Source organism: Boleophthalmus pectinirostris, unplaced genomic scaffold (genome assembly GCF_026225935.1).
Source record: "Boleophthalmus pectinirostris isolate CB_2022bp ecotype Guang Dong unplaced genomic scaffold, ASM2622593v1 HiC_scaffold_23, whole genome shotgun sequence".
Classification (NCBI taxonomy): Eukaryota; Metazoa; Chordata; class Actinopteri; order Gobiiformes; family Gobiidae; genus Boleophthalmus; species Boleophthalmus pectinirostris.
Genome location: NW_026571207.1, coordinates 33,375,390 through 33,399,409, shown reverse-complemented (window position 1 = coordinate 33,399,409; position 24,020 = coordinate 33,375,390). Strand labels below are relative to the sequence as shown.

Here is a 24,020-nt window from a genome sequence, read left to right as displayed (position 1 = left end):
TAGAAAACACTCTGTTCCACTGTGTTATGTCATGAGGTAAAACAGGAAGAGCTCATTTAGAATCCTTTGGATCATTTCAGCCCTGGAATTTACAATCTCTACTGAACAAAAGGTAAAAAGAACGGTTAACTTGAAAACTATCGTTTCATGAGGTCACAAGGTGGAACAGAGCATTTTGAACTTTGGAGATGTATACAGACAGAGAAAAGAGTAGAAAGAGTTACTCAAATGTGTGAATGAAACAAAACTCAACTCCAGGTCTGGTTTTGATGAGGTAACAAAATTATAACATGACTAAAAGCTCACAAGAGTCATGCATGTGTAATATAGGACTTTTAAAGTCCCAATCCTCTGGTATTACGTGACCTGTACCTTGTCATACATTCTGTTGAGCAGTCTGGGAACCACAGGGAACACAGTGGGTTTTAAAGTGGCCAGGTCGTCCATCAGCAAACGAATGTCTCCTTGAAAGAAGCCGATCTTTGCCCCGTGCACCAACATCACACCCTGATGAGGAAGTACCAGTGTTATAAGAACCATGTTAATATGATCTAATACAGTAAGATATTTTTTTCAAAATTAGGATAGCCTGAGCCACCATAGCCTTGTAAAAAAAAAAACAGGTGGAGACACTGTAAACTGTAAATAAGGAAGTAAACAAGAGATGACTGATTACAAATATGGTTCAGCCCTACATTTTACAAACTGGTTTTATACAATAAAATGTTAAAATGTCCTTCATCAAACCCACTATGGGCCAACCAACTTTGACATTTAGCAGCTACTGTTTTTAGCATGAATAACACTGCATCACTCCACAGTGTACCAGCAGTGGAGTTCTTGCACCGTCTACAGGTTCACCTTGTCCATAAAGCCAGATAAATGAATATAGGGCCCATATTACATAGTAGTTCATTTAATAGAATGTGAAATAACAAATTGAAAGATTTTTTGTTTTTTGGGTAAAATAATGCATATTGTACTATGTGGGATTACTACATTACATCACAGTGGTCTCTTATTTAATTTCCACTATAAAAGGATAAAGGATAAATTTACAGGAGACTCTGTGGGACCTACCTGGACGACTCTCTCAAACATGTGAGCCAGAGGGAGGTACGATACATGGGTGTCACTAGGAGAAAGGGGAGCGGAGCTCTAAGATACAAACACAGAAACACAAAGGAGATTATAATCAGATACAAACTGTACCTCGACCACTCGCTCAAACATGTGAGCCAGAGGCAGAAAAGACACCATCACATCCTCTGGAGTCATCTTAGCAAAACACTGGAGAGGGGAAGAAAACTGATTATAACGAAGACCTGGTTCAGTCCCTGGTTCAGTCCCGGTTCAGTCCCGGTTCAGTCCCGGTTCAGTCCCGGTTCAGTCCTTACCTGTGTAGTTCTGATAAAAGCTGAGCAGTTGGACACAATATTGCAGTGGGTCAACATCGCTCCCTTTGGGTTTCCTAAACACAAAACACAGAAATGAACAGTTTATCACAAAAAGGAGATAGTTCATCTACTTATTTTTATGGATTGTCTACTTTTTTTTAAGACTGTAAATAAAAGATTAACTAAATGAACAATCTCAATATAAAACTTGCCTGTAGTTCCACTTGTGAAACAAATGATGGCCATGTCGTCAGGCTTTGGAGGCTGCAACAAACAAGGATTTCATTTAACAAAATATTTTGCATGTTATTTTTACTGAGCTATGGTTTTATGAGGGCTACTCTTTAGGACCATGCTTTTAAACCAGTTTGAGTCCTGGTTTAGTGCAGCTGATTTAGCTGCTCTGGTTTAGACCTCATTTAGTTTAGTCCTGATTTGGAGATGTAATATAATAATAACAACATAATAAAACATAATAATGACTCACCACTGGGGAGTGGTGATGGGCTTTGCCAATTGCCTGAAAATGAAAGTTGAGCATTTTAGACTTTCTGAACGTTAAACTGAAACATTCACTAAACAGACTAAAGTACAAACCTCCATCTCTTGCAGACTGACGATCTCGATGTCTGCATCTTGTCCCTTCTTGATGAGGTCTTGACTGGGCGTCTGCATCAGGACAATGGTTTTCACAGAGTGAGTTTTATCACCCACACACTCCAGCACCATGTTCACTTTCTCCTCCACGTCACAGATTATGGTGGAGAGGGAGGCTGTGGACAGACAGAAAGCAAAGATGAGTGAACAGGTCAAGAGGAACATTTTGACAAAGTCCCTTTGAAAACTATCATTTCATTCTGTCTGCACTTATGTTTATGATGTTGTACCTTTCTCGATGATGTAGGAGATAGCTTCTGTTCCCAGAGTGTCGTAAAGAGGCACAGACACCAGAGAGTATGTGTAGCAGGCCAGCTCTGTCAGAGTCCACTGGGGAAAAAAAAAAACCAAAAAAAAACATGCAATCAAAACACAAGTATATTTCCTTACAAAATATATATATATTTTTTCATTATGTGTCATGAACCAGTCAAGGCCCAATGAGTTTTAATAGGAGGAGATGTAACTAGGCAAAGTTACAGGTTAGATCTGTAAAGAAACTAGCCTACTAACAATAAAATACATCATTTACAGATCCCCCACCAGAAAAGTTACATTGTACACCTTTAAATAAAAGTTTGTACCTCCGGTTTGTTTTGGGAGAAGATTCCAATGTACGGGTCTTTAGTTTTCGAGTGTCCTTTGTGCAGAAAGGCTGATCCCAGGTTTTCACTCCGCTGGATAACCTAAAAACACAGATTCATCAGACTCTAAACGTATAAACTATTACTAAAAACATATTTCAATCTCAGAGTCACACCTCTTTGTAGGAGAGCCATTCATATGGCTGCTTGGGTTTTCTGGAGCCCAAACATGGACCATTATCTGGAAACAGGAGAGAGACCAATGTATGAATGAAAACAATAGTAGTAGAAGTAAATAGTACAAGCAGTTGTTGTCAAAATGGTAGCAGTAACATTGGTAGTAACAGCAGTAGTAACTAAGTATGTAATAAAGCAGTAGCAGCAGTAATAAACAGTTAAAAGGGGATATACCAGATAGATATATATATATATGTATATATATATATATATATATATATATATATATATATATATATATGTGTGTGTGTGTATGTATATATATATATGTGTATATATGTATATATATACACACACACACATATATATACATACATATATAATATACATATATATATACATACACACACACACACATATATATATATATATATAATATATATATATATATATATATATATATATATATATATTATATATATATACACATATATACATATATATGATGCTCTGAATGCATAAGGTAAGTGAGGAAGAACCTTGGACCTCTAAACCGTTCAAAATATATTGCATCTTTAAATATATAATAATAATACATCTTTTTTTGATTGACTCACTTGAGACGCGAGCCCCTCTGAGGAGGAACTCGTACATGGTTTTAGCATCATTGTAAAAATGTGTCATGGGCTCATCTCCATCAGAAAGCACAGAGCGCCGAGCCAGACCTCCTCCCTGGAAAAGAGAAGATTTAGCTTTGGAGACACTAAATGCTAAGAAATATTAATATTAATTCAACTTTTTTTTGCTACCCAACTGTGTATATGCATATATTATTATTTGCAGCTTTGTGTTCAAAAACTGTCAAAGCCGAGTGTGTGCTGCCTCCAGTGGCTGCTGCAAATTCAGGTACTACGTGACATCACGCATGACTGTCTTCATTACAGCCGGGTTTTTAGTGACACTAAAAAGGACACCAAGTGGAGAGGATTCAAAATAAAATATATCAAAAATGTCTAGTGTAATCTGCCAAACAAGGGTATATAAAGTGATTCTTTTGTACATCGTTATCAAGATAATGCAAAAAAAAAAAAAAAAACAAGTCCTGGTTCAGTCCCATGTTCAGGAAAACATTAGCTCCGTGTTGCATTATTAAAATAAATATTTATTTTAGATTATATATATATAAAAAAAAAAAATCATAATTCATTCAAAACTAACTTCCCCTGATTGGGCACTAATACTTAAACACAGTGGGCACAAGTTTTTATCTTTTGCTTGGCATTAGTTATTCTCTGAGCTCTGGTAGCTCATAATAAAACAGTCTTCATCTATTCAAGCCTATTTTAAGACCAATATCTTCCTCATTCCTCTTAGATGAAGTTAACAAATTACAGTAAAAATGTGCACAATATGAAATTACATTAGGAGATAAATTGTAAAAACTACTGTCCAAGTGAAGGCATTTGAGCTCAGATCAGTGGCTGCAGCAATCTCATATTCAGCACGTTTAGTTATTTCATAAATGCCTCAGTCAATAATGTTTGCATAACGGAGGTCCTGTATTTGATTTTAATCCAATGTATTTGAGCAATATTTGTCTTGTCCCAGTATAGACATGTTACATAAGCAGCTCTTGAGGTCAAAATGTGTCCACTGTTTGCTGTTTGCATCTGATTAAGATAAGATCAACTTTATTGTCCAAAAGAGGATATTGGTCTTGAGCTTAAAAACAGTTACACTCACACTACAGTCAGAGCTCATCACAACATGATATGGACATGTGTCTATTATTGTTGTCCATTGTCCATTTGTGCACAACCATAAAGTGTCCAAGTTATTGCACTAGCCCTACTGCACAAATTAGAAAGTATTATACTGTCCGTTTATCAGCAAATGCAAGTTAGAATGCTAATTTTTGTGACTGACTGAGTTGTGAAAATTTCACTTTGCAGATGATGTCATCAACATTCTCTGGGGGGGGGGGTGAAGCACCGCTCTGTCTGAAGCTGTTACTCAAGTTAAAGTTAAGATGAGTTTTATTTTAACACAATCTGACCAGAAAGCACTGTTTTAGCTGGAAGTACAACAGAGGGCATGATTTGATGGCATGATTAACCAAGCCCATCTCAAATTAAATTACAGTCACAAGCCAGCTAACATTAACCAACAGTTTTTCAGTTAGTCACTGAAAATGTGATGTTTAAATCCATTTTGAATTTTTCTTGAGTTTTTAGACCATCTTAAAACTTTTTTTTTTTTTAGCATTGTTGGCTAATGTGTGCATTGTGCCACCATGGTAACTGCTGAACAATATAACTCATTGTGGAGAATTAAGATGCTCTGAATGCATAAGGTAAGTGAAGAGTAACTTTGAACCACTGAAAATTGTTTAAAATTACAGTAAAAGAGGATAAATCAGTTACCGAGCCTTTAAGTATATTTCAGACCAAAAAATAAATAAAAAAAATCATAATTTTTTTCAATGTTTTAGAATCAACATATTGTGAACATAACTATGTGTCATTTATTATTAAAATTAAATACCAAAAAACCTCACCTTCACTTCTACAGATTGCTTCTGGAGGTCGCAGGCCGGTGGGAGGGGCTTGGAGCGTGTAGCCAGAAAGTACGCCATGGCAACGGCACCAACGCTGACGAGAGCCGGAGTGGAGAAGGAGCGCAGGTACTGGCCGATCTCATCCAGATCTGGCAAACGCAACTTCTGTAGTAACTCCTGATTCATGGTGCGATAATGTGAAGGGGGTGGAGCCTGAGAGGAGGAGGAGGAGGGGCCTAAAGAGAGGGGGAGAGACAGACAGACAGACAGACAACAAATATTAAAGTTCAAATGAAAGGTTAGATTACACATTCTACTATTTAAAATTGTACTAAAAATACTTATATTAAATACCTAATATTTGCACAGATCAAGTTAGAGGTCAGATCTGTGGAAAGGCGAACCCCTCTCACAGTCAGAATGCCTGTTTTTCTAGGTGTTTTTGACCTAAACCACCTGTGATTGAATAAATGTGGGGTAAAGCCGTTTCATGTCATACTGTGGAATAGAGGTCTGTGCGGAACAGAATTTTCAGTCCCGCTCCCGCAAAGAATTGTAATTTTCAGTCCCGCATCTGCAATATTTTGTCCCACTCCCACCCGCAAGTCCCGCAGGATGGGAACCTTTGCTTTCTTAAGCTCTATCAAAAATGGAGAAACCAAAGGAATTGGGCTGCGTAAAGGAGGAGGCGCGGTGGGCAGACCGGCGGCATGGTTAAGACCTAGCTAAATCCTGTTTTAGTTCCATTTTATTGCTGTTTTTAGACCTGGTTTAGTCCTGGTTTAGTGGCACAGCCCGTGAGACGTATGGGAGGAGAGACTGTCCGCGCGGCGTAGGGGACGTGGGGGGACTGTCCGCGCGGCGTAGGGGACGTGGGGGGACTGTCCGCGCACAAATTCTGCATGACAGGCATAATTCATCATTTGTATATATTACTTTACACTCATATTTCGTTTGCGGCCACTCCTGCATTGTGCTGTCCCACTCCCACCCGCTCCTGCAGTGAGCTTTCAAAATGTGTCCTGCACCACACTGTTTTGTGTCGGGTCCAGTGGGATTGCAGGGCTCTACTGTGGAACATTCCTGGCAGAGCAGTGACATCTCCATAGAAACAAGCAGGTGACAGATCCACCACGAGAAGTGACACAATGCACGTTTAAGATTTTTCTAAACAAAAGTTGTCTACTAGTTTTTACAATTTTGTTTACTGGGCAACAGATATGAAATATGTAGAGGTGATTCAATAACGTTACCTTGTTTACATATTGTAAACAATGGTCCCAGAGTTCTAACTTTGGAGAAAGAAATTTGGAAAAGTGCAGCCCTTCTTAATTATGCTTGTGTAATTAAGATAGAACGCAATTTATATTTGTTAAATAAAAAAAAAAGTGATGGTTAAATAACATTAGACTTATTTTATTTAGAATGTATTATTACTATTGATACGTTTTCTCTTTGTTATTCTATTTATTATATTGTGATGTCTGAGCTACAAATAATCCAAATAATTTGCTTTGCGGATGAATAAAGTTTGTCCAAGTCCAAGTTCAATATGAGAAAAAAAATGCAGTTGCCCAATTTGCATTTGCCCCTTTAATCTTTTAACATTTCCCATTGATTTTTGTGTTTGCCACATTAGTTTACTTTTTGCATAATTTTCCTTATCAAAATCTGCACATGTGTGACCAGCCAGGGAGAAATCAGATTACGGTACTCATTTAACACGATAAACCGGTTTAGATTGTAAACAAAGCTGGGTTTATGAGATTTGAGATAATAAGCAGTAGATAAGTCGGTGAGCTCTAGTTAAATACTACAGAGGATAAGAATAGCCTGCAGGAGACAAACTGACCTTAAACTGCTGTGAAAGTACTTTTAAAATATCAAGTGACATCATCTTCTTGTGTACAGTGTGTACAGGGTGTATAGAATGAACTATGCCCCACTTTCAGAAGGAGCAGGTGCCAGTGTTCTGTATTTGGTTTATGAGAAATATACAAAATGAATAATACAAAATCATTTCTATCACCTAATTAAATATAACAATGTTAAAGTTATGAGGGTATTGCATTTTTATAATTCAAATGAAAGTTTATTTTATTTTACTTTGGGGTTTAGTTCATAAGGGAGTGTGATGTCACCCACAGTGTTTGGGTCCAGTCAAATGAAGCTCATCAAGGCTTGAAGTTTTAGGGGTGAACCAAAGAGCCAATCAGGAGCAAGGCGATTGAGCAGGGAGTGATTAGAGGGAGAAAAAAGGGCACCTGACTTGTCTGTTATTACAGTTCATATCTTGATTTACGGACAAAATAGCAAAATAAAATCACTTAAAGCGGTTAATATGAATTTTTAACTCAAATATGATGAGACAGAGAAGAACAACAGTTTTTCAGTAGAAAGTGATTTGGTGTCGATGGAGCCGGATGCGTGCCCATGCTCACTTCCTATTTGGAATGTGGCGGCTAGCAGGTTAGCCGTGTCCATATGCCGTATTTTTCGGACTATAAGGCACATTGGATTATCAGGCACATTATCAATGATGTTGAATTCTCTCATCTATTTTCATACATAAAGTGCACCGGATTATAAGGCGCATTAAGCGAACCAAACGGACGACACTTGACCCTTGACACTTAACCCAAGCATCCACGATCTATTGGAAGATTGTGGCGTAACTCGCCCGGCGTTGCCTCCCTGTCTTGGTGATTATGAATGTGAATGTGGGTAGATCATTTAAGTTTGGATTTTTATTTCTTACGAGGACTTAAATATACATTGAGTAATAATGCGTTTAATGCAGCTTTGTGCACATTTGTTTACCTTTTACAGAAAGAAATCTTAAAACCACATGGCTAATTTGCATAAACTATAAGCACTGAAAAAAACAGCTCGCTCCTTTACTCTGCAAGGCTCCTGACTACAGTAGTAGTAATGCTTCAACAATTCATCAAGCAGTGCGGCTTTGTAGCTTACCAAAGTCGTACTAAAACATTTTAACTGATTTTTGAGCGCCGCGTAGCACATAAAATCTGTTCGAGTTCAGTGAGCACAACCACAATTAACACATAAGGTGCACTGTCAATTTTTGAGAAAATTAAAAGGATTTTGAGTGCGCCTTATAGTCCAAAAAATAAGGTATACAGTCTCTGGTGCATTTATTTAAGCAAAACGTGTCTTGCCTCAGTATAGATATATTGTATAAGCAGATCTTGAGGTCAAAATAAAACCACGGTGGACTGTCTGCATCTAATTATAAAGTGTTTTACTGTCTGATGATCAGGAAGTGTGCAGTGAGCATGGTAGTCGTTTAGTTTTTCTGCCTTCTGAAAGTTGTGAAAAGTGCTTATAAACTCATCCTGATAAATAATTAGGATGCTCAGAATGCAGTAAGGTAAGTGAAGGGTTAGACCACTGCAAACTGTTTCAAATGAATTATAGTTCTGTTTTTCACCTTTTTAACACAGTAAAAATCAGGTACAGCACCTTTAACTGAGAGAGACTACAGGGATGTCTTATTTCGCATGCTGAAATGACCAACTTTTTGCATTCATCTTAATTTTGTCCAATTTTCTACCAAGGTCCAAATAGTTTTTTTTTTTTTTTATTATTATTTATTATTTTCAAGATTCAATTCACTGTGTACATGATTAAAGACCATAACATTTAAGAGAAGACTAAATTATAAACTAGTAAACTAAAATAAAAAACAGAATATGCTTTGTCATTGCAAATAAGACTAAAACCCTGAAAATACGTGCACTTACTCCAGCATCCATTGGGCAATATTGAACTGATCTCTTATTGCACTATTTAGCAGCATTTGGTGTCGTGATAAGATTTCAGAACATGTTTGTACAGGTCTAAAGTACAGGGTTACAGCAGGTTTAATACAGAATAAGACCCCATAGTGACTCGGGGACATTTAGTCTCATTATATGAAAGTGCATACGTTTCTTGTTTTATTAATTATTTCTTGGTCTATGGTACCTGTAGTCAATAGGAAATAGTTTTACATCAGTTAAAAATGCATTGTGTAAATTTTCTGGTATAGGGTCCACCACCAGCTTGTCTCCATGGAGATATTACAGTTTTGCCAAGATTATTCCACAGTATGAAATTAGGTAATCACAATGGAGGCAAGTTAATGGTCAGATCCATGGAGAAGCAAGTCTGCAGATGGTTTTACAGGAATTTTTGAGCTATAAAATGTCCCGCTGTGTAACATTCCAGGAAGAGAAATAACATCTCCCTGGAAACAAGCAGGTTATGCATCCTCCACCTTAGAAGTTACATAGTGCACCTCTAAGTGGCAGTTTGTGTAAAAACAGGTGAAAAGAAAAGTACAAAAATGCAGGAAGTAGCGCTGAGTTCTAAAACCCTCTAGAGTCTACATATGTCAACAACATGGAACACTTCATCCCAAATGCAGACACAAATTAAGCACAAATAAGGCGTTATTTGTGACAGTTTACACCAGATATGTCAAACTTGTAATTTGATATATTGTGATGGTCTATGGCTACGTTCAGACTGCAGGGCTTAACGCTCAATTCAGATTTTTTGTGTGAAATCCGATGTTTTTGCGAGGTCGTTCACATTTCCAATTAAATGCGACTTGTATGTGATCTCCAGTGTGAACATTAAACGGCCCAAAAGTGTCCCGCATGTGCACTTACAGACATACATTTCCAGATTAGCTATATTCAGCCTTTTTAAACTACCACGTACCATTGGTAACGGAAATAAAAACGCAGCTAATGTATAAAAGCTAAAACAATAAAACAGAAAACGCTGGGAGAGTTTCAACAAAAACACATGAGAGTGACTTGAAATTGACTTGTTTAACAGCACAAATCAGCTGATGCAGTTTAAGATAAGTCGGTTCTTTCTGGTCAGACTGTGTTCAAAGAAGCTCAGAGTCTATGGCTACGTTCAGACTGCAGGGCTTAACGCTCAATTCCGATTTTTTTGTGAAATCCAATGTTTTTGCGAGGTTGTTCACATTTCCAATTAAATGCGACTTGTATGTGATCTCCAGTGTGAACAGTAAACAGCCTGAAAGTGTCCCGCATGTGCACTGGAGGACACGACGACATCAACCACAGCGAGCGTGTTCTGTGTTTACGAAAGTTGTCCAAACATGAACGCGAGCATTGAGCACCTGGAGATTTTAAAGTTCCTCTCGTACCGGAGTCGGAACAAGTACAACTTAATTGTTGTAAGGAGGACATTGAGGAGGAAAAGGGTGAGAATTTTGGCCATGGCATTTTGTGGGACAGTCCGTTGAAAGGAACGTGTGGATGCAGAGACGTAGCCAAGAGTGGTGAGTGGTGATGTGCTTCGCTTCAGTGACACGGAGTTCATTAACAATTTTCGTATGACGAGAAAAACATTTGTGTGCATTTGTGGCTTGTTGATAACGTGTAGGTGGGATGAATGCGCCTTGGCCGTTCAGACTGAAGTCGCAAGTCAAAAGATCAGATATGTATCGGTTTTAGGAGCACATATCCAAGTGTCCTGGGTCACATTTGAAAAAAATCGGATCTGTGTAGCTAGCACTGCTAGCAGCATCCAGGCGGTAAGAACGAAGCGGGTGAGTTTGTTTGCCACTCGATTTGATCCTGCACTTGAAGCTGAGACATTGCATGAATATTTGAAATTAAATAACAAATCCGTTATGTGCACAAAGATTACTTCTGCACAGAGCCGTTATAGTTCGTTTCATGTTACGGCTGAATGTACTGATATTGCCGTAATGTACGACCCTGACCTGTGGCCAGTCGGGGCGTACATACACAGTTACTACGAAGCACGGCGACCGAGGGGCACGCATGAGTCCGGTGGCAGGGCACAGCCCTCAGGCGCAATTCAACTCTCGGCTACACATGGAATTCGCCCTGTTGGCAGCTCGGTAAACGAGAGCACTGAGCAGAAGCTAAAAACATAAATGAAAATGTCTTTCTCTGTTGTCTCCTATAATGCGCGCGGTCTGCGTGTTGGACACTGTGATGGGGATAAAGCACGGCGTATTATTGTGGATAAGTTCCTTGAAACTTGCGATGTTTTGTGCATCTAAGAGACTTTTTTAGCCAAACAGGACCTTGATAAGCTCAATGGATTACATAAGGATTTTCACAGAGAAGGAGAATCCACTACTGACCTTGACTATAAACTGATTAAAGGCAGAATTTCTGGTGGCGTTGCCATCCTTTGGCGTAAAAACTATGACTGTTTGATTAAGGTACTGAGACTTGGTGTGAACTGGGCTATTGGTCTGGAATTTCATTGTAATGATGCTAAATTTATTATTTTGAACGTATATACACCATATGAGTGTGTGGAGAACGAGGATGAGTATCTGAATAGACTGGCATGTATTCTTGCTTTCATTGAGGACTTGGACTGTTCTTGCATTTACATAGTTGGAGATATGAATGCTGACATTTCTGATAGTAGATCTTCCTTTGGCAAACATTTGAAACAGTTCTGTGATAAAAGTGGACTTGTATTGTCCAGTGAGGAGCTCCTGCCTGCTGGTAGCTATATGTCAGTGATGCGTGGCACACTACATCCTGGCTCGACCACTGCTGATGCACATGCTTCCATTGTAAAAATGCTGATTGAGTACAATATGGCTACATATGATCATATGCCACTTACTTTTAATTTTAATGTAGAAAATGTTCCTAAACTGACCCCTTTGAGTACCCCTGTAAACGGTGGCAAATGGGAGTGCCCAGACTGGTCCAGTCTTTCTTGTGAAGAAGTCTATGCCTACACTCAAAGAACTGAGTTAAGTCTCAAGGATACTGTGCTTCCTAGAGATGTCATATTATGCCGCAATGCTAACTGCACCAATTCTGAACATGGTGCTCATCTGGGCCTCCTATATGACACTGTTGTGAATGCTCTTATTATGTCTGCCTGGGCTCTATGTAAAAGGAGGGGTAATGGTCATAGTGGTAAACCTGGGTGGAACAAGTTTGTTGAAGAGCTTCACGCTGAAGCACGGCAGGCTTTCAAGGCTTGGGTTGCTGCTGGAAGGCCTAGATATGGACCTGTCTTTGAAGGGAAAAAACGGGCTAATTCTAAGTTTAAATATGCTCTTAGGTATATTAGGAGGAATGAAAACACCTTAAGGGCCAACTCTCTTGCATCAAAATTGCAAAACAATGGATACAATGACTTCTGGAAAGAGATCAAAATGTTAAACAGATGTAGAACTTCTCTCCCATCTAATGTTAATGGTGTGAGTAGCTCTAAGGATATCTGTCAGTTTTGGAGGAATTTTTACTATGACTTGTTCAATTGTGTTAAAAGCAATGTAAATGTGATTGAGGCTGTAGAAAACCACGCAGGGGTTATAGTTACTCCTCAAGAGGTATTTGATGCTGTCTCTAGACTAAAGAATAACAAATCCAGTGGGATAGACCAGGTGACATCTGAACACCTGAAGTTTGCTAGTGCTAAGCTGTATCCACTCCTAGCCATCTGCTTTACTGGGTTCCTGGTCCATGGCCTCTTGCCAGAGTCTCTCCTGTCTATTGTTTTGGTTCCTGTTGTCAAAAATAAAATGAGTAAACTTAGTGACATTAACAATTATCGGCCAATAGCACTGGCTAGCTCATTGTCAAAGGTGCTAGAGAGGATTCTGTTAACCAGACTCGAGCCATATCTGTACACTACGGCTAATCCGTTTGGCTTTAAGCATGGTCATGGCACTGACACATGTATATTTGCACTGAAGGAGATGCCGGATTAATCATGGGAAACTATTCAACAAATTAACAAACCGAGGTGTTCCAGGGTACCTCATTAGAATACTTATTTTCTGGTATACCTGTCAGTCCGTGCAGGTGAAATGGGGTGATTCTACTTCTGACTCTTTTAGGGTCAGTAGTTCTCCATGTGCTCCAGTCATGTCAAAATTGCACTTTTTAAATGTTTTTGCTCACCTTTGTATACTGCGCATCTTTGACGCAACTATAAGAAAAACAGTTTGCAGAGTTTGACAGTGGCGTATAACGACTCTTTGAGAATATTACTGAAAGTGCCGGGGTTTTGTAGCGCCAGTGAAATGTTTGTAAATTGTGATGTGAGACCCTGTGTTGTCATAATCAGGTGTTGTATTTATTAATTTATGTGTAGAGCAATGAATCTGAGTAATCAAATCATTGAAGCTCTAGTGTGTCCTGTGAGGAGCTCTGTCAGATTCACCTCTAAGCTGTGGAGACACTGGCGCTCTTGTCTGTATACATTATAACATGCACTGTATTTATCTTTTTATTCTTACTATTGTCTTAATACTATGAACCAGATATCATGTGTTCTTAATAAAGATTGAATTGAATTGAAATAACATTGTAGTACAGAAAAAGAACCAAAGTTGAAACCCGCTCATCACTCACCTGTAGATCTTTAGGAGGCTGCAGCTGTGGTTTTGGTGGAGCCCTTTGGAGAAACAGCAGTAACCGTCATGCACCCGACCAGAGTTATGACCCGGGGCTGCCTGTCAGAGGGCAAATGTCAGAGGTCAAAGTGTGACAAAACACGCTCAGGATTCACCAAAATCAATGACCTCATCAGTGACACAGTGCTATGACTACTCGTATGCTACGTGAGTACGAGAATGTGCTGATAGTTTTGAATTGTACAAACTTGCCTCTACATTATGTGAATCGAAAAGGCTGGGCATCTTACGGTATGATAATGACTGTGATATTTTGGAGAGGTTAACAGAATTGTACATACGCTAATTTTTCCTTTTTAAATACCTTGACCAGTCCTCAGTATGAATCATTACTGTCACACCGCAAAGAAATAAGATTTAAAAGTGCTTAATAAGTGATTCTATTGTGTACTAAATGAAGTAAAGGATCATGGCCTATGCAGTTCCCTCTTTTTTTTAAAAACTGAAAAGTGAAAAACCTTGCAATTCAATATATTGTGACAGTCCATGATATTATTGCGAGTTCTGATGATATATGATATTTTGGTTATTAACATAAGCCTGCTGGTGACCTTCTATCGTTCCACCACTGAGAGCCTGCTGACCTATGCAGTGACAGTGTGGCACTCTACTTGCAGCACAGAAGGTGACAGGAAGTGTCTGCAGAGAGTCACCAACACTGCACAGGACATTATTAGCTGCCCTCTGCCTTCCTTGACCACGTTATACAACTCTCGCTGTCTCAGCAGAGCGAGGAAAATAATTAAAGACAATACACACCCTGGACTCCACCTGTTCAAACTGTTGCCTTCTGACAGGCGCTTCAGGTCAATACCAGCTAGGACCAACAGACTCAGGGACAGCTTCTTCCCCAAAACTGTCACCATGCTGAATGGGAACTGTTGATTTGTTTTATTTGTTAATTGTTGATTCTTGCACTTTAACGGAGCAGCTCTGAATTTCATTATACTATTGTATAATGACAATAAAGGCTTTCTATTCTGTTCTATTCTTTTACATCCCTAAATATCGGCCCAATATATCGGCCAAGCTATATGTCTATCTCTAGGTGCCATGACATTAAATCTGTCATGACAACAAATTTTGAAGTAATTAGACTTTATTGATCCACAAGGGAAATTATTTGGACACAGTAGCTCACAGCATATTATAATGTAATGTAATGTATAATGTAAATATAATTATAAAGAGAAATTGTGCAATAAATTCTAAATAAGTAGCAGAAATAGCAAGAAACTGATGTCAAATAAGGCAAATGAGGCAAGTACGATACATAGCTGAAGTAAGTACAGGTATAGACAATAATATAATATAGATATAATATAGACAATGTGGAAATAATTTACGCCATTGACACAATAATAATCCAATAGCAGATTTAAACCTCAAAAACTATTCTAAATCTACAATATTGTTAAAAAACTATGAGTTAACCTAAGTTACAGGTCAGATCTGTGAAGATGCAACCCTGCTCACAGTCAGAATGCCTGATTTTCTAGATATTTTTGAGCAATAAAACTACCTATGATTGAATAAATGTAAGGGAGAGCTGTTTAATGTCATACTATGGAACATTTTGAAGCACAGCAGTGACATATCCATTGGAAACAAGCAGGGGATGGACCCCCAACTGAAATGTTACACACACATGTTACAATCTGATCTTATAGCCAAAAAATAACCAAAAAGAAAATTCAGCTTTCAGACTGAATGAGAAGCAGATATATGTAATTACAGTGCTATAGGAAACAAAGGAAAAGTACTCAGAAAGCCCTACCTCTTACAAGAACATTTCTGATTGCCATGACACTGTCTAAACTTCATTCAAATAACCCTGCACAAGTTTAAACAAACACTTAGATTTGAAATATATCGTATCAAATCAAAAGCTCACTGTGTCGTGGCCTATGTACTGAGATATGCATTGTATCGGCAACTTCTTAATGATACCCAGCCCCTGGAGTTAACAGTGTCGTAACATCCCAAATGCCCGTAACCCTGGTCATGACTTGTCTGATTCTGATGTTACTGGAGTTCAAAGTGGTCCTCCCCTTTGCCCCGGTGCCCTTTGCCCTAGTGCCCAGTGCAGCCAATCAGATAAAAGTTTATATCGAGTCAACCAGAGACACAGAGTCAAACCTGAGTCCTTTGTACACACTGACACAAGAGAGGCTATAGCAGATGACCTTCAGCTAAATATAGACTCTTATATTTAGCTCCACCAATGCAATAAAACACAATGAGCTGAGAGTTCACAATTAAGCTTTAGTTTAGTTTAAACAATAGACCAGCACCCACTGAAAACCTGTTCTTAAAGTAGATCTATTTTACAAAAGACTTTTCAGAGCTTTTTACCATGCTATAATAGTTTCCTCTTCTGTTCACCCAGTCAAAGTTGAATTTGCAGTGTTTTGTGATTCGTGTTTGAGCAATCTTTTGTTGCTTATTTTCAAAATGCTATCTTGCCAGTCAACTCCCGTTTTCACCTCCATCGCTTCACATCAAATGGTCTGGACCTATTTCGTTCTCCAATTTGATATGCATTTTAGTACAACTAAGGCTCACTAGTGTGACGTGCAACTATCCATAGGAAGGGCTCACAGCATGCAGCGCTTTGTTGTGATGACGTTTACTCCAACTTCAGCACCCATGGGACACCACAGTTTTCCAACGCAGAAATTGGCGCAATTGTTTCTTTCAGTGATTTTAGATCAATATTATGATTTAAAATGTGCAAAATATAAACATAATGATCCACGGGTCTTAGGGATTAGAACTATAGTACACATGAGCACAATATGTCTGCTTTTAAGAATTAAAGACACGGCACATTTCAAGGCACCCACAGTGCATTCTTCATTCACTCCACACTCTGTGCTGTTAAGATACTATACACGCATCAAGAATCTCGGACTTCCGGTCATTGCGCAATGCATACTGGGAAGGATTTTCTGAAAAAGTGAGCATCAAACCACCATGTTTGTTTTCCCAGTGGGATATGTCTATTGACAAAGCCGATCTTTTCAAGTCTTTTGAACCATATCGCTTTTGTTTCTGGTTCTGATATAGTCATATTTTAGTTTTGGGATTCAGATATCGATAATTGTGGTTGTTGGATCCTAACAGTGGAAAATGGCTCGAGAAATGTGTTTGCGAACTCCATAAATGCAAAAGGGAATCAGATGTGTATTACTACAAACCTCTGTTCAAACCGTTTCTCTTCCCAACGGAATTGAAAAATAGTGGAAGGTGAAGGCGATGGGCTGACCCAGAGGAATGACCAAAAAGGAAACCTTTGACTGCCTAAATCATCAAGTTTGTAGAGAACATTTTGTATGTTGGATCAATCCTGCCCATCGCCTTCACCTTTCACTATTTTTCAATTCTGTTGGGAAGAGAAACAGTTTGAACAGAGGTTTGCAGTCACACACATCTGATTTCCTTTTGCATCTTTGGAATTCGCAAACACATTTCTCGAGCCGTTTTCTACTGTTAGGATCCAATAACCACACAATTAACAAAGTCTGAATCCCAAAACTAAAATATGACAATATCAGAACCAGAAACAAAAGTGATATGGTTCAAAAGACTTGAAAAGATCGGCTTTGTCAATAGACACATCCCACTGAAAATCCTTCCCAGTATGCATTGTGCAATGACTGGAAGTCCGAGATTCTTGATGCATGTATTGTAGCCACAGCTGTCCTAAGACATAGTGGTGGAAGTGAGGCTGCCAATCTGCACCATCAACCCCTCTGACCATCACCAACACTCACAAACATCACATTCATATTAGTGAGTGAACTGTCTTTCCATTTAAATTAGTTTCCTAACTTCAGCTTCTAAAGTTTAACTGGGAAGTGGGAAGATTACAGTGGTTATATTTCCTTTATACTGTAGTAAATAGTATTTATGTAATTACATAGCAATCAGTAGTGAGTAGTCAGCTTCTTTTTACAAAAGCCATCTAACCAACACTCTAGAGGTGAAAGGTCAAACGTCACTGCTGACTATGCCACCTGCTCAGGCCTTGACCTCCTCATATTTAGACCCACAAACAAAAACTATAAAGAGAAAATTTTGAAAAAAAAAAAACACAAAAAAACATTAAAGCTCTTATATTACGTAAAATTGACTCATGAGCTTTAAGTTATGTTGTTACTTCATCAAAAACATTCCTGAGGTTATGTTTTGTTTCATTCACACGTTTTAATAATCCTGTATAATTAGTCCAAAGCATCTCCAAAGCTCAAAATGCTCTGTTCCACCTTGTGTTGTCATGTAGTGTTATGTAGTGTTAGTTTTCAAGTTAACACTTACCTTTTAACGTTTGTTTAGTAGAGATCGGAAAATTTCAGGTCTAAAATTATCCACAGTGGATCTCTTCCTGCATTACCACATGATCACAAGGCGGAACGGGGTGGATTCAACCTGAGAAAAGAACTTGGCCTAAATATACAGGGAAAGTGTGTGAATGAAACAACACGAATGTGGGTGTGTTTGTGATGAGAAAATGACATTAGAGCATAGATCAGAAATAGTGTAATATGAGCCCTTTAAATGCTCTTGAATAGATTCTGAATTAGACTCTAGTTCAGGGGCAACTGATCTGTGCACTGAGTGAGTGTTCTGGTGAATGACCTGATGGAGTCCACGGGGGCAGTGTTAAACCCAGCAGAGGTTTGGGTGCACTGAGCCTGCAATACTACGTGATGCAACTGTGTGTGAGGAACATGTCTGTACAGTGTGTCATCATAGGGGGGTAAATATAATGACAAAACCACATTGGCAAAAGACCAGTTCACTTTGCTAATATGTTTTAAAGGTGCATTCATTGCGTAACCTTTCTGGTGGAGGGTCCATTTCACCTTTAATATATACTTTTGCTTTAGGGCACCAAGATTTAGATCAATTTGAGATAAATTTTCATGCAATTAGCAAATCACAAAGGCTGCAGTTGTCTAAGTACTATCATTTCCTCAACAAAAAGTCTCTGTCTTATTCTGCATAAAAACGTCTAACCCTGTAATTTAGATCTGCACAAACCGGTTCTGGTAATAGTCAGTTCAGATTTCAGTTTTTTTTTCTTCAATTCTGTGTGTGTTTAAAATGTAAACTTTGACTAGAACCCCCTTATTTAAAAGGGCCCATATGACATTATTTTCTGACCTCTGTTCTAATGCAGTTTCCACATCACAAACAGACCTGGAGTTGTGTTTCACTCACATTTAACACACAAACCCTGTATATATATAGGCTGAGTTCTTCTTTCAAACAAAACACTCTGTTCCACCCTCTAATGTCACGTGGTAATACAGGTTAATTGTGTTTTTAAACTCCATACACCTTCACTAGAATCATTCGGACAATTGAAACATACATGTGCTCAGGAATTACCAATAAAAAAGGACTAATTAAAGGTTACTCAAACATGTGTGAATGAACCAAAACACAACTCCAGGCATGTTTTTGAGGAGGTAACAACATTATAACATGGGTAAAATCTTACAGGACTCAATCTTGCATAATACAGGACCTTTAAAAACTAATTTAATTACTAATTAATTACTAATCTTATTACAATCGCAATACCACTTATGAACAGACATGTTCTTGATCAGATTTAATACACACCAAAATCAGATTAAATTATTGGGTTATCTGATTATACTGGCTATGCAAATGTATGCAATATCACGCTACTTTCAGACCACAAACCTTCTGATTTTTGGGCGAGCGCTCCCCCACTGAGCCACTACCACCCCCTACCGTGTGTATTTCTAGTGTAGGTGAAGGACTAAATACACATTGCTACAGTGAATTATCAGTGTGGTTACAGCTTTGAGTTGTGTAAGTCAATAATAACTGGACATGTGTAAGCAGCAGGTTAATGATTATTTTGCAGTGTAGGTCCAGACTTCTGCCTCCAGGCCTCCTTAACTTACTGCACACTCAAGATTTGTTCCTCTGTTAGTGTTTTGTTTATAAACTCCATGGCAGCCAAGTCCCGGGGTATATCCGTGACATGTGTCTTGAATTAGTAGGATCATAATCCTACAGTAATAAGGTTATAGTCTACAGGAAATAACTAAGAGAAAGGTTTTCACAGTTATTTAATAAGGTGCACTATACAACATTTCAAGAGCTCAATACCTCTTGGGGTCCCTTACTTGTCTTGTATATTCTTGTATATTGTGAAACTCTTAGGTAACGCAATGACATCTCCATGAAGACAAGCAGGTAGGTGCTGGACACTATCCAAAAAGTTACATAATGCACTTTTAAAACTGTAAAAAATGATTAAAGTTCTCTTGCCAGATGTCACAATTCATAGACAAACATAAGCCAATAAGGATACATATACTCAGGCTGATGGTCTGGGTTTGGTGCAGGTCTGGCGCAGTCCCGGTCCGGTCCCGGTTCAGTCACAGTCCAGTCCTGGTTCAGTCCCGGTTCAGTCCTGGTCTGGTTAGGTCCAGGTTTTAGGATTGGTTTGGTCCTGTTTGAGTTTAGTCCCAATTGTGCAAGTATGGCCATCTAAAAAAGCACCCTAAAACATGCTTAAAACCACATCTAAACCAGGACAGATCTGGAAACTGGACTAATCCAGATTAACAACTCAAAACCCAAATCAGTCTCAGTTCAAAGCAAAGTCTCCTGCAGTTCACTGAATAAAAAACAAACCTAAAAACTAAAATAATTCATTGGGGAAATATGCATAACTGTCAAATATACATGTGCAAAAAGGCAAAAAACAAAACAAAACACCAATCACAGAGGAGCCGGGTGAGAGCTGTCGACCAATCACAACTCGATGACCTTTCACCTCAAAACCTGGTCTGTGCCGCAGCGTGTGTGCAGCGTGTGTGTATGACTCTCCTTGACGTGTCATTCAAGATAGTGAACACTCCTAAACATAGCAAACAGCATCAATAAACACTATACATCGGTAACATAAGATTTACAGTCGAATTCTGCAATATATAAACAATTCTTTTTAAAGAACAGAACAAAATTACTTTCTTTTGACACTGTATGGCATAAATGTTTACCTATATTTCAAATAATGAATCTTGTATTAAATAGAATTCGATTTTAAAGCAGAATTAAACAGTCTATAATAATTAAAGAAGTTATTTGCAATGAATTTAAGATATAATAGAAAAGTTTTGAATATAAGTATATAGATTAAAAAAAACACAAATGACAGGTCAAACATGGCAAAACAAACAACTAAAAAACGCATTAATATGAATTGCTTAACAAAATTATAGAGGAGACCAAAATATAGCAACACGTATAGAAACCACGTGCACACAACAATGCAGTTAAATTAAATATTAGCACAAACGTAACACTATGACTTTGGGGGGTCAATTCGCCCTTAAAACGGTGTTTGTTGATCAGTAAGGACTCTTATCATATTTAGACAATCCCCAGTGCCAGAAACAATCAGAAAGGTGCAAAAATAAGAGCTAAAGTTGTGCAATAACACTGTATCCAAGCTACAAAGGCACCTACAATCACATTATGGAGCCATAACATAGAAGGTCAAACAAGAAGACTGAGTTTCAATGAATTATTAACATTTACGTTTACAATGCATCGTGTGGATAGCTGTTAATGCATTTGACTAAAAACAGTGTTATTTATCACATAAATTAAAAAATAGCGGTTCAAATCAATGGGAAATTATGTCATTAACAGACTTTGAGAGTTTAGCCCGATACACAATGTTCAGACTAAGTTATTAAGCAGAATTTACAAGGATAAGTTAGGAAATGGACTATAAGAGTGATTTTGTTGAGTAAAATGTGCATAGATCGTGTTAAATTGTCGGTATTGAAACTTTTCGCACCTGTTTGTAGCGGCTTGTGTCTCCACCACGCGCCTCAGAGAACGAAAGGCGCCGGCACTTCCGCTACGTGGCGCAACACAATAAAAGTCGCTCAAGAAAAAAAAACGCGGTTACTTCAAAATAAAACATACACAACAGACCTTAATTAAAACAGGGGTCTCCAACTTTTTTCCTCCGGTGAGCTCCTTTACGAAACAAATATGCCAGAGCTGCTCATTTTAGCGGCCGCAAGAAATTGAGACGATTCTAAGAAAGAGGGCGAGCCTTTGGGTGCAGTTAGATGACTATAAAACACAAACCATTGTCCATTTATTAGTGTACAAAGTTGAGCTTCAAAATTATACATTTACAATAGTAATAAGTATGTAATTAACCAAATGTTTGCTATTCAAAAAATGAAATACTATAAAATAAAATAATAATAATAATAATTAAAATAATAGTAATAATAATATAAAGTATTTCCCTCTTTTCCCTATATTTATTTTATTTACTTATTACTTTATTATTATTATTATTATTTATTATTTTTTTTTTCCTCTAGAGACAATGGGGAAGGGTAATGGGAAGGGGGTTTGGGGAATAAAAAATGGTTACATTATATTACTACTAATTGTTTTTCTCTGTGATACCTGCATTATGTGCACACAAAATAATAATAATAATAATTTTATTCAGTACAGTGGCATAATTTTCGAAATCTCTTCGCAAGCTTCTTGGAAGGGGGTGGAGAGCTACTGGTAGCTCCTGAGCTACAGGTTGAAGATCCATGCCTTAAAAGATTGTAAACATTTAAAGTTTAAAGAAAATAATAAAATGTAACTCTTAACAAGAAAATCATGAATGAAAAATAAAATGTATTAAAATAATTACAATAAATGGTTACAAAAAAGCGACTCCTTTCCCTAACATTAACAATTAAACCAGGCTTCACAAACATTACAGACTAAAATAACATGGGCTTTAAAAGGCCCATATTACACTATCTTCTGATCTATGCTATAATGTAGTTTCATCATCACAAACAGACCTGGAGTTATGTTTTGTTTCATTCACACATGTTTAACACACAAATCCTGCATATTTAGGCTGAGTTCTTCTCTCAAACTGAAAATATGCTGTTCCACCTTATGTTGTCATGTGGTAATACAGGAAGCACTCCGCTGTGCTTTAGAATCATTTGGATCATTTTAGTCCTGGAATTGCTAATCTCTATTGAACTAAAGGTAAAAAGTAAATGTTAATCTGAAAACTACAGCTTCATGACATCACAAGGTGGAACAGAGAATTTTAAGTTTTGGAGATGTAGACAGACTAACTATAGAGGACTGAGTCAGAACACAACTCTAGATTTGTTTTTGATGAGTCAGCGACCCGGCCCCGGATAAGCGGACGAAAATGGATGGATGGATGGAGTCAGCAGTCTTCAAACGGGTTAAAGCTCAGGAGTCAGTTTTGCATAATATCAGTCTTTTAATAATTAATAAACTAGGCGCTTCATTAACAAACTTTGTGGACTGAACAACAACTAACAACTACAATTCCTAAGACTAATTACAATTTTTATAATGAGAAGTAGAACAAGAACATTGCACAAAAGTTTGCTTAAAAAAATAGATTGAAAAACTGTGGTATTTTTCATAATTTATTCAAAACTTCTTTTACATTCAAGTGTGTGTCAACATTGTGCAGAAATAAAACCATATTTGCAACTGTAACAGATATGTTAATAAACAGATAACGTAACTTTTCTGGTGAGGTGTCCGGCATCTGCTTGTCTCCGTGGACATGTTTTTGCATTTCTTTCACAGTATTTAATGTTAATCTCTTGCATTTATTATATGAATTGCTTTGCCTGGCACCAGAAAAGTTACACGTTCCATCTTGAATCTTTGTTGAACAATACTGTACATTCAAAAAAGACAAATGGTTATAAGAGGAAAACTGCATTATTTTCAGAGTGTGTCTAAAACTTCAGTTGCATTTACAGTGAGTCAATGAACATGATTGAAGCCTGCGTCAAATAAAAACAAATTGGCTCAGACATTTAAAAGTTTGGCTTGAAATATGCAAAAAAAACCCATCTTATTTCAGTTTTTCAAAAAATGGAAGTCTGGATTTTGAAATGAGATAGCATAATGTGTAGTTCTTTTTGTTCATGGCGAGGATAGACACGATTAGAAGGGGAGAGGGTCAGATGGAGCAGAGGAGAGGGTCAGAAAAGCAGAGGAGAGGGTCAGAAAAGCAGAGGAGAGGATCGGAAAACCAGAGGAGCAGAGGAGAGGGTCAGAAAAGCAGCGGAGAGGGTGGAAAGCAGAGG

General features: G+C 37.9%; 1 protein-coding gene across 2 annotated transcripts in view; it reads right to left on the bottom strand.

The window, feature by feature from the left end:
* The window catches only part of LOC110156356 (long-chain-fatty-acid--CoA ligase 1-like), a 30,733-nt gene extending 8,981 nt beyond the window's left edge, over nucleotides 1-21,752 (bottom strand). Inside the window, exons 1-14 of one of the 2 annotated variants that reach the window (XM_055159258.1) lie at nucleotides 21,701-21,738; nucleotides 18,163-18,273; nucleotides 13,781-13,881; nucleotides 5,373-5,608; nucleotides 3,433-3,547; nucleotides 2,815-2,879; nucleotides 2,639-2,740; nucleotides 2,285-2,384; nucleotides 1,995-2,170; nucleotides 1,885-1,917; nucleotides 1,610-1,661; nucleotides 1,398-1,471; nucleotides 1,081-1,158; nucleotides 373-507 (exon numbers count right to left, since the gene is read on the bottom strand). In XM_055159258.1, the coding sequence (XP_055015233.1) occupies nucleotides 373-507; nucleotides 1,081-1,158; nucleotides 1,398-1,471; nucleotides 1,610-1,661; nucleotides 1,885-1,917; nucleotides 1,995-2,170; nucleotides 2,285-2,384; nucleotides 2,639-2,740; nucleotides 2,815-2,879; nucleotides 3,433-3,547; nucleotides 5,373-5,558 (1,116 nt within the window). In that variant the 5' untranslated portion in view covers nucleotides 5,559-5,608; nucleotides 13,781-13,881; nucleotides 18,163-18,273; nucleotides 21,701-21,738. Of the gene's footprint in view, nucleotides 1-372; nucleotides 508-1,080; nucleotides 1,159-1,397; nucleotides 1,472-1,609; nucleotides 1,662-1,884; nucleotides 1,918-1,994; nucleotides 2,171-2,284; nucleotides 2,385-2,638; nucleotides 2,741-2,814; nucleotides 2,880-3,432; nucleotides 3,548-5,372; nucleotides 5,609-13,780; nucleotides 13,882-18,162; nucleotides 18,274-21,700 lie in introns of both variants that reach the window. The other variant, XM_020920564.2, reaches the window with a different exon arrangement.
* Nucleotides 21,753-24,020: the final 2,268 nt, after the last annotated feature.